Here is a 16,064-nt window from a genome sequence, read left to right as displayed (position 1 = left end):
TGTGTACCCAGCTTTAGTTTTTAGCACGCACTGTCCCTGTTGTCCTTTTTTAATTGTTGAGCCCTGGCATAGCTCGTAATGGGATTGGTTATCCATCACATAGTTTCTGACTATCGATGGTTGGGTGCAGATTCGCCATCGATGGCAACCATCGATGGGGACTGCACCGATGGCCATCCCAGGGCCAATGGAAAAGGGGCGTGTCGCTGACAACTACATGAAATTTGTATCAGGGGCGTGGCTCTGACACGTACTTTGGTGATGTAGTAAGGGAGTGGTCCTGACAACCATGATTCCATGGTGACGGCCTACACACAGAAGATGGAAAGTGACATGTCTGTATCAGCGCCGGAAGTGACCTACGAGTCGCGGCGCCGGAAGTGGAGTGTATTTGATTGGATAGCCCGGGACCGGGGCTCCCCTGTAGACCGGGGTCGGTGCGGAGTTCTCTGGCCGGAGTGAGGAGGGGCCCGGCCTTGGGGGCGGCAGGATGTTCGCGGGGCTTCAGGAGATCGGCATCGCCAACGGGGAGGATCTAAAGGAGACGCTGACCAACTGCACCGAGCCCCTGAAGGCCATAGAGCAGTTCCAGGTACTCACCCCCTGCTAATGCCCCTGTCACTCACCTGCACCAAGCCCCTGAAGGCCATAGAACAGTTCCAGGTACTGTCACCACCATCCCTCTACTCATGCACCCTCACCACCACCACTACTCCTGCTGCCCCAAACCTGCACCGAACCCTAGAGAAGTGATATGTACTAACCCCCAGCTGCTTCTTTCCATGCAGCCCCATCTTCTCACCCGTCGCACCCCTTCCCTGCATTTATTAAACACCCCCTCCTACATTTCTCCTCTACAACAAATGATGGTAGATCATTTTATGAAAAAAACATATTGGATCTTTGATCCCTGGAGGTTATATAATACCATATAATAATCTGTAATTTGCAGACAGAGAATGGGGTCCTGCTGCCCTCCCTGCAGTCGGCGCTGCCGTTTCTGGACCTGCACAGCATACCCCGGTTGGAATTCCATCAGACAGTGTTTGATGAGCTGCGGGAGAAGCTACTGGATAGAGTGTCTGTGATTGCAGCGGAAGGGAAAGATGAAGACCGGTCAGTTTCATATCATCTGCAGCTTTACACTGTGTCTCCCATCTCTGTAGTGCTCAGCGTATAGGGGTATATCATGTATAGTAGATGTGCATCAGATTCACTATGAGAAACGGAGAGGTTTCTTTACTGCCTGGAATACTTTTGCTTCTGGCCTCAAGGAGGCCACACACGCACCGATGCGGGCGGTGCGATGCTGTACGATGGGGTGCGCGCTCCCGCGGCACCTCATCGTACAGTACAAAAAGTATGTGCTGCACATACTTTTTGTACTAGCTTTTTCTAGCACAGCATCGTATGCACAAGGCATACAATGCGATGCTATGTGTGCTAGTTAAGCCCACAACGCACGCCGGGATCGGTGCGTGTGTGGGCTGCATTAGAACCTAAGCTTTTGTCTACATATTCTATTTACTTAGATGGGTTTTCCCCGTGCAGTTACATTTAATGGATGGATGTGTCATATTTACAGCCCTGCAACTGTTACTAAGTAGATGGCTCCTTTCTGTGCTACTTATCTATGTGTCTATAGCATTAGGTTATCCTGATCCATTGGGTACAGTTGTAGCTACGAAACAGCTTTGTGCTTTAGAAAGCATCTTTAGCGGATGATACACAAGCAAGGCTAAAAAGCACAGCGCAAGTTAGAAAGAATTCATTAAAACCCATATATCACAGGTCACAAAAGTGATTGCTGCTAGTAATATCCACAAGTATATGTGTAAGGTTATGGATTAGCTGAGCAGATCGACGTAGCAGAGGTCACCAATACCATAGTCGACCACCAGAGGTCGACATCTATACGTGATCGTCCTGAGGCAAGCATAGATGGGAACCTGGTCGACACGAGTTCATCCTTTTTTATTTATTTATTTATTGTGCCAAAAGGGGTGCACAGTTTCCCCTCGCTATGCTCGGCACACTATTATATTACTACTCTATGTCCACTTGAATAGTAGAGTAGGAACCAAGTGGATCAGCACCAAAAAAAAGACCTTGCCACTGTCAACCAGGTTCTTGTCGATGCTTGCCTCCCGTCGATCCAGCGTCATTGTCTATGTAAACCTGCTCAACCATGTATAGATGTCTAACTAGATGCTGTTGACCTCAGCCCTGTCAATTACCCATCCGGATACCCCTTTTAAAGTCATGGATGTGAGTTATGGGCCCTACACACACGCTAGGTCGGGCTGTGCTGCGCCGCTATCGCATAGCACACAGAGCTGACAGCCCACACACAGAGCGAGCTGTCAGCTCTGTGTGCTAAGCGAGCAGACAGCGCCAGTGTTCTCCGGGGAGAGAACACTGGCGATGCCGATATTAATGGACACTGTTCATCAATATCGGCCAGTGTGTCGATTATAACCCCTACACACACATCGATGTAGGGGCCATTTTCTAAGCGACTTTGCAAAACTAAGCAAAGTCGCTTAGAAAATGCCTTAATATCGGCATGTGTGTAGGCCGTATTAGAGGGGATCATAACAGATGTTAAAGATTGTATCCAAAAGAGCTTACGCTCTAAACCTGAAGCACACTTAAGACATAACCCTTTCTGGACCCGGCAGTGACCCGTGCTGTGTTACTGTGTTATTGGGTTTAATGCCACTAAATATGTATCTCACATCATTTATTCAACTGATTTAGGTACAAGAAATTGGAGGAACTGTTGGAAAAGTGTTTTGCGCTGGTTAAGATGCCATCCATCCAGCCGGTTGTGATGTGCGTGATGAAGCACTTGCCCAAGGTGAGTCTGCCGTGTTAGTGTTCATTCTAGCACCCGCCAACTTTGAAAACTCATGTAGTTCCTCTTCCCTGCCTGGGGTGTCGCTGTCTGCTGTAGTGCTTCAAGCACAGTGTGGTCTGTATATCAGCCCTGATATGCAAATCACACCTGTGCTAGAAACACCACAGCAGACAGTGACACCCCAGGCAGGGAAGAGGAACTACATGGGTTTTCAAAGTTGGCGGGTGCTAGAATGTACACTACGTGTAACCTGGCCAACGCTTTTCTGAAGATCCCCTTGCTGAATGATTCTGCTCCTGCCAGGTACCTGAGAAGAAGCTAAAACTGGTGATGGCGGATAAGGAACTGTACAAAGCCTGCGCGGTGGAGGTGAAGCGGCAGATCTGGCAGGATAACCAGGCCCTGTTCGGCGATGAGGTCTCACCCTTGCTGAAGCAGTACATCCAGGAGAAGGAGAACCTTCTGCTCAACAGTGACCTCTCTGTGCTGCACAACTTCTTCAGCCTGTCTCCCAAAACTCGGCGCCAGGGCGAGGTAAGGGGTGGGGGTTGCTGCCGTGCATGCTGGGAAACAGGGATGGCAGTGTTACAGATTACCATCCGACAATCTCTATAATTTGCAGGAGGTCTCGGCTTGGTCTCATGGGACAGCCTGTTTATCTGTCTCTTTGCCCCACAGTGTGTTCTGCGCTAACACTGCCTCCTTTATGTTATTGGTGCAAGGTGGTGCATAAACTGACTCAGATGATGGGGAAGAACGTGAAGCTGTACGATATGGTCCTGCAGTTCCTGCGCACCCTCTTCCTCAGGACCCGAAACGTTCACTACTGCACCCTGCGAGCGGAGCTTCTCATGTCCTTACATGACCTGGACGTCAGTGAAATCTGCTCTGTGGATCCCTGCCACAAGGTAACATTCAGCCCGGGGCTAGCCGCACTGCTCCCAGAGAGCTTACAGGAAATGTAACCCAAAGCACCTTAATAGAGTGTACCTAGATCTGCAGTGCAGATTCTATGAACCTGGATTGAAAAGTAACGCGTCTATGGCTATTATTTGTGAGAACATTTGAACATTTTGTTTTGTACATGATAACTCAGTTTATCCTCTATGTCAGTGGTTCCCAAACTTTTTGAATCACAGCACCAGAATATTTTTCATGGCCCCCCTAGACAAAAAGTTTGTTACTGAGAATTTCAGAAACAAATATTAGTTGTGATTAAATTTTATCCTTAGGACCAGTTATGTGGTGGGGAACAGGATTCACTTCTGTTTCCCCACATATTTTATAATTGGAAGCCACAACCACTGATTTTACCAATTTCATTGACCATAATTAATTTGAATTGGTTCTGGACCACCAACCTGAGGCACCCCTGCAAGTGCTCCGAGGCACCCCAGGGAGCCTGGGCGCACAGTTTGGAAACCACTGCTATGTCATGGGTCCTCAAACTGCGGCCCTCCAGATGTTGTGAAACTGCAAATCCCAGCATGCCTTGCCACAGTTTTGCTATAGTAATGCACTTTTCACTTCTCAACGTAGTCCACATCCCTTTCTGTGCATGTGCGCCAATGCTTGACGAGTCAGGCAAACTCTTCGGAGAAGTAAGCTGGTTGTTGTCGACACCAGCACCGAGCGGCAGCTTTCACCCCGTTGTCCCCCCGAAGTGTTGACCCTTAAGGTGCTCTTTCATGTTTGGGAAGAGGTGAAAGTCGCAAGGTACGAGGTCGGGGCTGTACGACGGGTGTGGCAGAACCTCCTTGAACTGCAAGTGCTGCAAACCCCCCCCCCCCCTTCTCCTTCCCCTTCCCAAACATGAAAGAGCACCTTAAGGGTCAACACTTAACTCTCACGAGGTGAAAGCTGCCGCTCGGTCCTGGCGTCGTCAACAACCATCAGCTTTCTTCTCCGACGGGTTTGCCTGACTCGTCAAGCGTTGGTGCACATGTGTGGGGAAAGGAATGGGGACTACATTGAAAATGTACTAGTGCAAATGCATTCACAAATAAAGAAACCTTATAGCCATGGTGGCATTACTTTCCAGTACAGCTTTGTACAATGTCCTAGGGCCTGGTATATGCAATTCTGTGGAGCCGCTCCCAGACCCTTTTATTTTGGGGTAATTCAGTACTTGTGACACACCTGTTAATCGTTTCTTTCTGTGACAGTTCACCTGGTGCCTAGACGCCTGTATTCGGGAGAAGTTTGTAGATGCCAAGAGAGCGCGGGAATTGCAAGGATTTCTCGATGGAGTGAAGAAGGGTCAGGAACAGGTGTTGGGGTGAGAATACAATGCATACCATGGAGCCAATCATTGGGTGGACCACAGAAGGTCGAAATGGCTTAGGTTGACAGCTCAACAATGGGATGGTCGACATGAGTTTGTGTTTTTTTTGTTTGTTTTTTATTCCAAATGTCGACATAGTTATCAAGGACACCATCTAAGTGTACTACGTCCCCTTGCATGTCTCACTGCGCTCTGCACACTTTTCTTCTCCCACCACACTGTAGATTCTTGTTGACCTTTTGACTGTTGACCTAATGTTTGTGTCAGCCTTCCAACCTCTGTACTTTGTGTAGCGCTCCTGGTATAATGTGTTTTCTCCTTTATCCTGTTGTACAGGGCTCTGAGCCCACTGACGCATGCTTCGTGCATAACTACCCCTGCCATATAGGCACATAATGTAACACGACTCTGCTTTATGTATCACAGAGACCTGTCCATGATCCTCTGCGACCCATTCGCCATCAACACATTAGCCGTAAGCACCATCCGCAACCTGCAGGAGCTGATTGGCCAGGAATCCCTCCCAAGGGTGGGTAAGGGGTGAACATTGAATATCAAACTGCTAGGGCAGGGCTGGTCAAACTGGTCCTCAAGATATACCAACAGACCATGTTTTCTAGGCCACCTTTGGATCTTCTGGAATGTATCGGTTAGGAATGAATGCAGCACATTTTTAAAAATGTGACCGTAATGAATGCACATGTGCACCAGCTAGGAGGTCTGGGAAATGTGACACTAATGAATGCACCTGTGCGCCAGCATGATGGTCTGGGAAATGTGACAGTAATGAGTGCACCTGTGCACCTGCTAGATGGTCTGGGAAATGTGACAGTTAGTAATGAGTGCACCTGTGCACCTGCTAGATGGTCTGGGAAATGTGAGAGTTAGTAATGACTGCACCTGTGCACCAGCTAGGTTGTCTGGGAAACATGAACTGTTGGTAGATCTCGTTCCGTCTTGCATTTCTCTACAAAAAAAACAAATGTAACTCAGGATAGACGCAGTCCTTCAGCACCTAAGTATGTGTCTGGCATCAGTCATCCCTCCCCACCCCTTCTTCACTCTGTGATTGGCTGCATCATCTGGCACTGTGGCATTACATGGAGGAAGTGGGTGGAGCTGAATCCTTTCACATGGAAACCATTGTCACTGTATTATGTAGCTGTTAATGATGATCCTCTTAAAAATACAATGATTTAAACTATTTAAATTTGCTTTTATCTTTAGCAGAATTCAGATTTATTAGTCTTGCAATGTGCTACTTAAGTTGTACGATGTGTAGTGACCTAACAGTACCTGCAGGTGGCGCCATTGCAGAGTATTGTCTCTAGCGATAAATCCAGAGGCAAAAATGTGATTTTACATTTTGTCTTTATTAAAATATACTCTTCATCTAAGCAATAATATCTATAAGATGTCCTCTCATTCTGCTTGATGGTGTTATCCCATAGGACAGCCCAGAACTCCTTCTGCTCCTGAGGATGCTCGCTCTGGGACATGGCGCTTGGGACATGATTGACAGTCAAGTGTTCAAAGAGCCCAAGCTGGTGAGTGCGTATTTACCAGGCGTGGTATCCTGGTGTGCTGCCGGTAATCTGAGATTCTAACACGCGCTGCTATAATGTAACACTACCAGTTATTCTATCTCACCTCCCCCTTCTCCAATGACCACGTCTATGATCCACTGCATATGCATTTAGCCGGTTGGTTTCTTCTGCAGGACTCGGAGCTCATCACCAAGTTCCTCCCTCTGCTGATGTCGCTAGTAGTGGATGACTACACGTTCAATGTGGAACACAAGCTTCCGACAGAGGAGAAGGTTCCTGTCACTTACCCCAACACCCTGCCGGACGCCTTCACCAAGTGTGTGCACTGGGGATAGGTTACAGCTATGGGGATTAGCCTGTGTGTGGTGTTTTTTGTTGTGTGTGTGTTTTTTTTTTTTTTTTGGGGGGGGGGGGGGTTCTGAAGCCATTTTTATAATAACCATATGGGCAACAAGAGATTGTAACAGTACATGCTTCCTCTAGTTTGATGTTGAGGCCTGCACCTTTCAAAACCCATGCAGTTCCTTTCCCTGCCTGAGGTGTCGCTGTCTACTTGGGTGCTTCTTGCTAGTCTGGCCTGTATTGAGATAGACATCACAGCACACAGCGACACACCAGGCAGGGAGGAGGAACTGCAAGGGTATTGAAAGCTCCAGGGTGCTATAAGGAACACTATTTTGTGATATACGGCTGTTAGTCCATAATATAGCGGCCCTGTGCAGATGCCCTTCTAAGCTGCACCGCAAGCTCTTTATTCAGTATAATGGGATTTTGTGCCAGCCCCCATTATGTACATATGTAGTGTGCTGTACTGCAGGAGAGCCTGGACAGCATGGTTCCAATGCAGAATGCAAGGTGTTATCTCTGATGTACAAAATTCATTACAGTGTTGTCTCTATGACAGATTTTTGCATGAAAACAGGATTGCCTGTGAGGTGGGACTCTATTACCTGTTGCACATCACCAAGCAGAGAAACCGGAACTCTTTACTCCGCCTGCTGCCTGCTCTCAGTAAGTGATGCTGGGGTAAGGAGGGACGTGTATATAAATCAGGTGCCTGCGTCAGATAGGTAACTCTGTGATGTGGGATCGGGATGGGGAGACACTGAGTATTGGAGGGATGTGTATATAGCTCAGATGCCTGCATCAGGTGGGTAACGGTGTAATTAGTTTGATGCTGGGTTAGGTGGGATCTGATTGGGGAGATACTGAGGATAGGAGGGATGTGTATATAGCTCAGGTGGGTAATGGTGTAATTAGTGTGATGCGGGGTTAGGTGGGATCGGGATGGGGAGACACTGAGGATAGGAGGGAGGTGCATATAGGTCAGGTGCCTGCTTCAGGTGGGTAACAGTGTAATTAGTGTGATGCGGGTTTAGGTGAGATCGGGATGGGGAGATACTGAGGATAGGAGGGAGGTGCATATAGGTCAGGTGGGTAACAGTGTAATTAGTGTGATGCGGGGTTAGGTGGGATCGGGATGGGGAGACACTGAGGATAGGAGGGAGGTGCATATAGGTCAGGTGCCTGCGTCAGGTGGGTAACGGTGTAATTAGTGTGATGCGGGGTTAGGTGGGATCGGGATGGGGAGACACTGAGGATAGGAGGGAGGTGCATATAGGTCAGGTGCCTGCGTCAGATGGGTAACGGTGTAATTATTGTGATGCGGGGTTAGGTGGGATGGGGAGACACTGAGGATAGGAGGGATGTGTATATAGGTCAGGTGCCTGCGTCAGGTGGGTAACGGTGTAATTAGTGTGATGCGGGGTTAGGTGGGATCGGGATGGGGAGACACTGAGGATAGGAGGGATGTGTATATAGCTCAGGTGCCTGCGTCAGGTGGGTAACGGTGTAATTAGTGTGATGCGGGGTTAGGTGGGATCGGGATGGGGAGACACTGAGGATAGGAGGGAGGTGCATATAGCTCAGGTGCCTGTCTCAGGTGGGTAACGGTGTAATTAGTGTGATGCAGGGGTTAGGTGGGATCGGGATGGGGAGACACTGAGGATAGGAGAGATGTGTATATAGCTCAGGTGCCTGCGTCAGATGGGTAACTGTGTAATTGGTGTGATGCGGGGTTAGGTGGGATCGGGATGGAGACACTGAGGATAGGAGGGAGGTGCATATAGGTCAGGTGGGTAATGGTGTAATTAGTGTGACGCGGGGTTAGGTGGGATGGGGAGACACTGAGGATAGGAGGGATGTTTATATAGCTCAGGTGCCTGCGTCAGGTGGGTAACGGTGTAATTAGTGTGATGCTGGGTAATGTGGGATCGGGATGGGGAGACACTGAGGATAGGAGGGATGTGTATATAGCTCAGGTGCCTGCGTCAGGTGGGTAACGGTGTAATTAGTGTGATGCGGGTTACGTGGGATCGGGATGGGGAGACACTGAGGATAGGAGGGAGGTGTATATAGGTCAGGTGCCTGCATCAGGTGGGTAACGGTGTAATTAGTGTGATGCAGGGGTTACGTGGGATCGGGATGGGGAGACACTGAGGATAGGAGAGATGTGTATATAGATCAGGTGCCTGCATCAGATGGGTAACTGTGTAATTAGTGTGATGCAGGGGTTAGGTGGGATCGGGATGGGGAGACACTGAGGATAGGAGGGATGTGTATATAGGTCAGGCGCCCGGGTCAGGTGGGTAACGGTGTAATTAGTGTGATGCGGGGTTAGGTGGGATCGGGATGGGGAGACACTGAGGATAGGAGAGATGTGTATATAGATCAGGTGCCTGCATCAGATGGGTAACGGTGTAATTGGTGTGATGCGGGGTTAGGTGGGATCGGGATGGGGAGACACTGAGGATAGGAGGGATGTGTATATAGGTCAGGTGCCTGTCTCAGGTGGGTAACGGTGTAATTAGTGTGATGCAGGGGTTAGGTGGGATCGGGATGGGGAGACACTGAGGATAGGAGAGATGTGTATATAGCTCAGGTGCCTGCGTCAGATGGGTAACTGTGTAATTGGTGTGATGCGGGGTTAGGTGGGATCGGGATGGAGACACTGAGGATAGGAGGGAGGTGCATATAGGTCAGGTGGGTAATGGTGTAATTAGTGTGACGCGGGGTTAGGTGGGATGGGGAGACACTGAGGATAGGAGGGATGTTTATATAGCTCAGGTGCCTGCGTCAGGTGGGTAACGGTGTAATTAGTGTGATGCGGGTTACGTGGGATCGGGATGGGGAGACACTGAGGATAGGAGGGAGGTGTATATAGGTCAGGTGCCTGCATCAGGTGGGTAACGGTGTAATTAGTGTGATGTGGGGTTAGGTGGGATCGGGATGGGGAGACACTGAGGATAGGAGAGATGTGTATATAGATCAGGTGCCTGCATCAGATGGGTAACTGTGTAATTAGTGTGATGCAGGGGTTAGGTGGGATCGGGATGGGGAGACACTGAGGATAGGAGGGAGGTGCATATAGGTCAGGTGGGTAACGGTGTAATTAGTGTGATGCAGGGGTTACGTGGGATCGGGATGGGGAGACACTGAGGATAGGAGAGATGTGTATATAGATCAGGTGCCTGCATCAGATGGGTAACTGTGTAATTAGTGTGATGCGGGGTTAGGTGGGATCGGGATGGGGAGACACTGAGGATAGGAGGGAGGTGTATATAGGTCAGGTGCCTGCATCAGGTGGGTAACGGTGTAATTAGTGTGATGTGGGGTTAGGTGGGATCGGGATGGGGAGACACTGAGGATAGGAGAGATGTGTATATAGATCAGGTGCCTGCGTCAGATGGGTAACTGTGTAATTAGTGTGATGCAGGGGTTAGGTGGGATCGGGATGGGGAGACACTGAGGATAGGAGGGAGGTGCATATAGGTCAGGTGGGTAACGGTGTAATTAGTGTGATGCAGGGGTTACGTGGGATCGGGATGGGGAGACACTGAGGATAGGAGGGATCTGTATATAGCTCAGGTGCCTGCGTCAGGTGGGTAACGGTGTAATTAGTGTAATGAGGGTTAGGTGGGATCGGGATGGGGAGACACTGAGGATAGGAGAGATGTGTATATAGATCAGGTGCCTGCATCAGATGGGTAACTGTGTAATTGGTGTGATGCGGGCTTAGGTGGGATTGGGATGGGGAGACACTGAGAATAGGAGGGAGGTGCATATAGGTCAGGTGGGTAACGGTGTAATTAGTGTGATGCAGGGGTTAAGTGGGATCGGGATGGGGAGACACTGAGGATAGGAGGGATGTGTATATAGACTAAATTGCATACTGTATGAAACCTTTTCATTAATATTCACTTTAAGAGGAGACCTACAATGACACGGCATTTACAGACATCTTCCTGCACCTCTTCACCAGTAACCTGACGCTGCTGTCTGAGGAGTTTGGATCGGAGGAATTCTGCACCCACATCTTCGAGGGCTTCTTCCTTACAGCTTGCACCAAGTAAGTGTCCTCTCACCGTCATCTGACAGTGCTCCCACACACTGACCTAGTACAGGGAAAACCGGGTTCACATCCCTGGCATTAAAGGTCCAACATAACAATTCAGTCTGATCCAAGGAGTTGGAAAAATCTGTTGTATTGTCTGTTACTTCAGACTTCTTGGATCACTGTCTTCGAGAACTGAGGAGTCTTCGGGCAGCTCTGCCCCTATCCCAGTGCCCAGCCTATTTGCTACAGCTTCTAAAAATTAAAACCGGTGATGCAACCAATCCGACTATCATTTTCTAGGATGCAATCGAGAAATGATAGACAGGATCTGATTGGTTGCTAAGGGCATCACCATTTTTAGAAGTAAATGTACCCCTCCATGTAGAGATGCTTTCTGATTATGCTCAAAATGGTTGGGCAAAGAACTGGCCTTTTGTGTCTCATTCGCAGAAACAAAGTATGTGATTAGCGTAACTGCACTACTGTGTATGGCCTGATGGTGGCAGCACATGCTATTCAGTGAGACTTGGGCGACTTTTGCGCAGTCAAATGGAATGTGTGGGTAGAAAAAGGAGATGTACTGTCTCCTGAAGTGGTTCCAGAAAAATCAGTAGTCCTCTTGTCCAGGATGATTACCTGGGCAGTGGCAAAGTGTTATATTATTGTACTTGATATAGCACCAACATATTACTCTGCGCTGTACAATTAGAGCAATGGTTCAGAACACATGGTGAAATTGAACTGACCCAAGGTACTCGGTCACCTTTGGCCAAGTATGGTTATCCTTAAAACCTGGACTGCAAAGCTGGGTGCACACTAGACAGTGTTGCCCAATCGGAGCGAAATATAGGGTACATCATCTAATATTGTACCCATGATATGTGCGGCCCCGCAGGTCTCGGTGGGTGTCGATAGCGATTAAATGCCACATGACCCCCATTGAACCTGGCATCAGCAAGTGTGTGTGCATATTCTGCATGCAGGGTCCTGTCAGCAAGGCTGCCGAGAGGGGGGGAGCAGGTACTAATGGCCCAGGCCCGGGCTTGCTGGAGGGGCAGGCGAGGGCCCTGGTCCGTACACTCCTTCTCCATCCGACCCTCCCGGGCGGCAGCAGCAGCACACCTACAGCATGAGCGTCTCACTGGCAGCAGGCTCAGCACGAGCGTCTCACTGGCAGTAGGCTCAGCACGAGCGTCTCACTGGCAGTAGGCTCAGCACGAGCGTCTCACTGGCAGTAGGCTCAGCACGAGCGTCTCACTGACAGCAGGCTCAGCACGAGCGTCTCACTGATAGCGTTAGAGCTCATTCTGAGCCTGCTGTCAGCACAGCACATGCTGTAGGTGTGCTGCTGCTGAAGGAGGGGGGGGGGGGCGGCAATAACACTACCCCCTCTAATTTAGAGTGTTTTTTCACCCCTTAACATTTTGGGGGCGTGGCACTATTTTTTTTTTACCGGGGCCCGGCACCAATGTCAGACTTTGCTGCACATTGTTAAGTGTGTGTCCAGCTATTGTGCTTTTTGAGGACTGAATTTGGGAACAAATGAATTAGAGAAAGTTCCATTGCATCAGTCCCTGTCTCGCTGGAGTTTACAGGTCAAAACGTGTCATCGATGGCCGCTGAGGATGCACATTCCGGTTATGTACAGTGGTAAATCTGACCTCTGTTTTTTACTTTGCTTCCTCTTTACTATACAGTGAATGAATTGTAGGTTCCGGTTGTATTTACACTTTATTTTCTGTAAAAGTAATTAAAGAGTTTGCGGCAGAGTTGATCTGTTTAGCGATCTTAGTCACTGTGTGGAGCGCTGCAAGAGGTGAAGCGCGTGAGTTGGGAACCACAATACTGAGAGAAACGAACAGAGCATAAGAAAACCCCTTTTATTACAATTCATCTGTATACCCGAATTAATGTCATATTATTCAGTACATAAAATGTTTTATGTGTTCTCTGCAGGAAGGAAAACAGCCACCGGTTTGTGCTGCGTCTGCTACTTCACCTCCACCACAAAGTAGCACCTTCCAAACTGGAGTCTCTACAGAAGTCCTTGGAGCCTTCCAAAACGGTAAGTGGGGGTGTCCAGAACTGTCCGGTCTCTTTTTCATGAAAGTGGGTTAGAAAGGGTTGTGTAGATGTCAGCTCCTGGGAGTAATGTCTGTGTCTTCCTCTACAGAGCGGAGAGGCCGTGAAGGACCTTTACAACCAGCTGGGTGAGAAGGTCCAGAAGAAGGCCAGCCCGCCTGCAGCAGAGCCGGAGACACCAGCAATGGAGTTGCCCGTGCACAGCGTCGCCACCCCTCCTGTTGTGTAATTCCCCGCACACAGCGATTGGTTGTAGATATAAGTGAGCGCACCGACTACATTACTGACAATGTCTGCCCCCTTGTGTATTAGATGATATTGCTCTGCTATATAATTGGGTCTCCCGTGCTTTAAGACTGAGGAAGGTGTTTTACCGGGTCTGGCTCCTAGTGAGAGTCTCCCCTTGTAGATTTGGGAACAGGAAATCATTACGCTGTATGTCTACGATTGGGCAGTGACTGGACATCACTGATGCTACTTGCACACAGACCTGATGGGCCCGCATGCTTGCCTTGTATTTAAACCTTTTTGTTTGTTTTTACAGTACAGGAATAAAGTTTTTTTTAATACAATTGTACAAATTCGTGTGTAGTCTAGCAATCTATAAACTGGTCAGGTCCCGTCCCCCCGACCTGCTTCGTTGTAACCAGGGATATTTCCTTCTATTAACAAATTGTATGACTGACAGCTGCCAGCAGCCGCGTGATCGAGGTAGCATGGTGGCAAGAGTAAATGGGATTTGCGTGTGGCTTTAAGGCCTCAATCAGGTGAGTGCTGTGGGCGGTATTTGCAGCTTCCGCACCAGTTCTGTGTGCTCACGTGATCACCAAGGCCATGTGACACTAGATCCCGGTGCCTAAGCGGTTACACTGCAGGGTAATTTGGCACGCACTATTTTTTTAGCGGTTCAGTCTCACCTGGTTTATTCTGCTGCCTGTGTGATGCACATGTACCAAGATCTACTGCATTTTCATGACCAGTGTAAAACCCAGCAGCAAAGTTTGAAGGCTCCACAATGGGGACCCCCTCACGGTTCTATAATATGGGTTTGACACCGCTTCATGTCCTGGCATGGGACAGTGTGATCTTTCAAACATTACCAAGGTGAGCGACTGCATATACTGGAAATGCAGGGACACTCTCCGGGGTGAATTCTGGACTCTGGGGGGGGGGGGGTTAAATTTACAAAGATTTGAGTTCTATTGAAGATGGGACGTTGCCGATAGAAACCGATCATATTCTATCTATTATCTTTAAGAAGGTAATAAATAAGAAGTAGAATCTGATTGGTTGCCCATAGCAACATCACATCTTCCATAGAACTTCCATCTGAGTAAGTGTTACCCCTGGATGTCTCTGGAATCCGGTCTTTGAGTTCTGTGTGCAGGGAGAGGGCCATTCGGTAGGGTGGGAATCAGATCTTGTTGGCTGACGTCCTTCTAAAGCAAGACTAGAGATGATGTCTATGTAAATGTCACGTCTTGCTGATGCAGAATTGCAGCGTCTCTGGTGACCGATCTTATGTTCTCAGGGACGAGGCAGTGACATATAACATCTAGAACATGCTAGATACATGCGCAGACCGGACAGAGCTGCTATTGTGGCTGGAATGATTATTACACAGCCCATAGGCTTCTCGCAGTCCTGGGACTGCAGCTAAACCTCTGATAACAGAGGACAATGGCAACAAGTTACGCAAATCTCCTACCGGGTCTGAGCAATATCTGCAGTCCTAGACTTGTCCTCACACAGACACTGAAGTATTGTTCCGGTAAATTAGACGTAAAGGGTCTTCCATTTTTCAGATGGTTCATTCACTGGCTTGAACATGGGGCAATTCAGACCCGTTTGGTTGTGAATTCAGCCCTGTGTCTGATGGCGGGGGGGTTGCACATGTGTATGCACAAGTATCACACTTGCGGAGCTGTTCACTCCAGGAAGAGACGGATTGGGAGTGGGCAGGAGGTGGCGGCATGGGAACTCCCAGCATTTTATAGGGGTCGACATAGAAACTCTGGGCAATCCCCTCGGAACGCAGGTGTGTTGATGCCAGTGTGGGGCAGGTGACTGACGCTAGTGCCTGCCCTGAATTCGGCGTTCTGTGACCATCTGTGAAGACCTGCAGAAATCATTTGATGGATGGTGTCCATCAAATGCTTTCTCCTCTATTCAGGCAGGTGCGGAGGGGATGCATGCTAGTGATGGGATTCGGGGGGGGAGGGGGACGTTCGGCCCGGGCAACGTTTACCTTGTTGCTAGGCTGCGAATACAAGCAGCCTAGCGAACAGGTGTGAATCACAATCCTTGCTTAATGCTTTTCAGCCATTTATTTCTAACATCAGACCAAGCTGACCGTTGTCATCGCACTGGGATACAACACAACGCTCCTTCCTATATGTATCTGGGGCAGAGCAGTGTCCTCTACCTGTCTGTCTGATGTTCTAATCACATGGCTGAAATGCACAGAAGGGAACCAGAAAGATGAATCAATCGATTTAGGTAGAGATTAAATAATGGAAACTCATCTGGGTGTGTGCCCTTCTTCATGAATAGCAAACCAGTAGCAGTCCGTGGATTTAATACTTGGAACTGCAGATATATCTATTACACTCCTATATAGTTGTTACATGACTGTAAGGTTGTAGCACACAGTGGCTGCTTTCGCTATGTGACCGGCATTACAGAGCACAGATCTTAGAATGTGGCAGATAGACTCTTTGTAAATAAGCTTGTAATCTCCACTGTCGCCAGCAGAGAGCGCTGTTGTGCGGCTAGATTGAGGCAGTGTTGGCACAGTATAAATGTATACCACGCTAGGGGAAGTAGCATACTGGCCAGTCAGCGGTTCTTATACTAATCAAGCAACAAATGACACAGAATCCAGTCTGCACCCGA

General features: G+C 48.8%; 1 protein-coding gene across 1 annotated transcript; it reads left to right on the top strand.

Moving 5' to 3' along the window:
- Positions 1–294: 294 nt before the first annotated feature.
- Positions 295–13,733, top strand: NELFB (negative elongation factor complex member B). The gene is made up of 13 exons (XM_083158640.1): positions 295–592; positions 953–1,116; positions 2,761–2,860; positions 3,164–3,394; positions 3,583–3,768; positions 5,026–5,138; positions 5,571–5,673; positions 6,596–6,691; positions 6,865–7,007; positions 7,596–7,702; positions 10,958–11,099; positions 13,044–13,152; positions 13,261–13,733. The coding sequence occupies exons 1-13, from the start codon at positions 491–493 to the stop codon at positions 13,396–13,398; spliced, it is 1,734 nt and encodes a 577-aa protein (XP_083014766.1). The 5' UTR covers positions 295–490; the 3' UTR covers positions 13,399–13,733.
- The last annotated feature ends 2,331 nt before the right edge of the window (positions 13,734–16,064 follow it).

This window comes from Crinia signifera, chromosome 9 (genome assembly GCF_055691185.1).
Source record: "Crinia signifera chromosome 9, ASM5569118v1, whole genome shotgun sequence".
Classification (NCBI taxonomy): domain Eukaryota; kingdom Metazoa; phylum Chordata; class Amphibia; order Anura; family Myobatrachidae; genus Crinia; species Crinia signifera.
The sequence above is the reverse complement of the archived record's forward strand: the minus strand, read 5'-3'. Positions and strand labels throughout refer to the sequence as shown.

Bases quoted from the DNA above. Each gene is read 5' to 3' on its own strand.
- NELFB (XM_083158640.1), top strand. From the start codon at position 491: ATGTTCGCGGGGCTTCAGGAGATCGGCATCGCCAACGGGGAGGATCTA. The intron at 2,861-3,163 runs GTGAGTCTGCCG...TGCTCCTGCCAG, and splicing joins TGATGAAGCACTTGCCCAAG to GTACCTGAGAAGAAGCTAAA. The intron at 7,703-10,957 runs GTAAGTGATGCT...ATTCACTTTAAG, and splicing joins CCGCCTGCTGCCTGCTCTCA to AGGAGACCTACAATGACACG.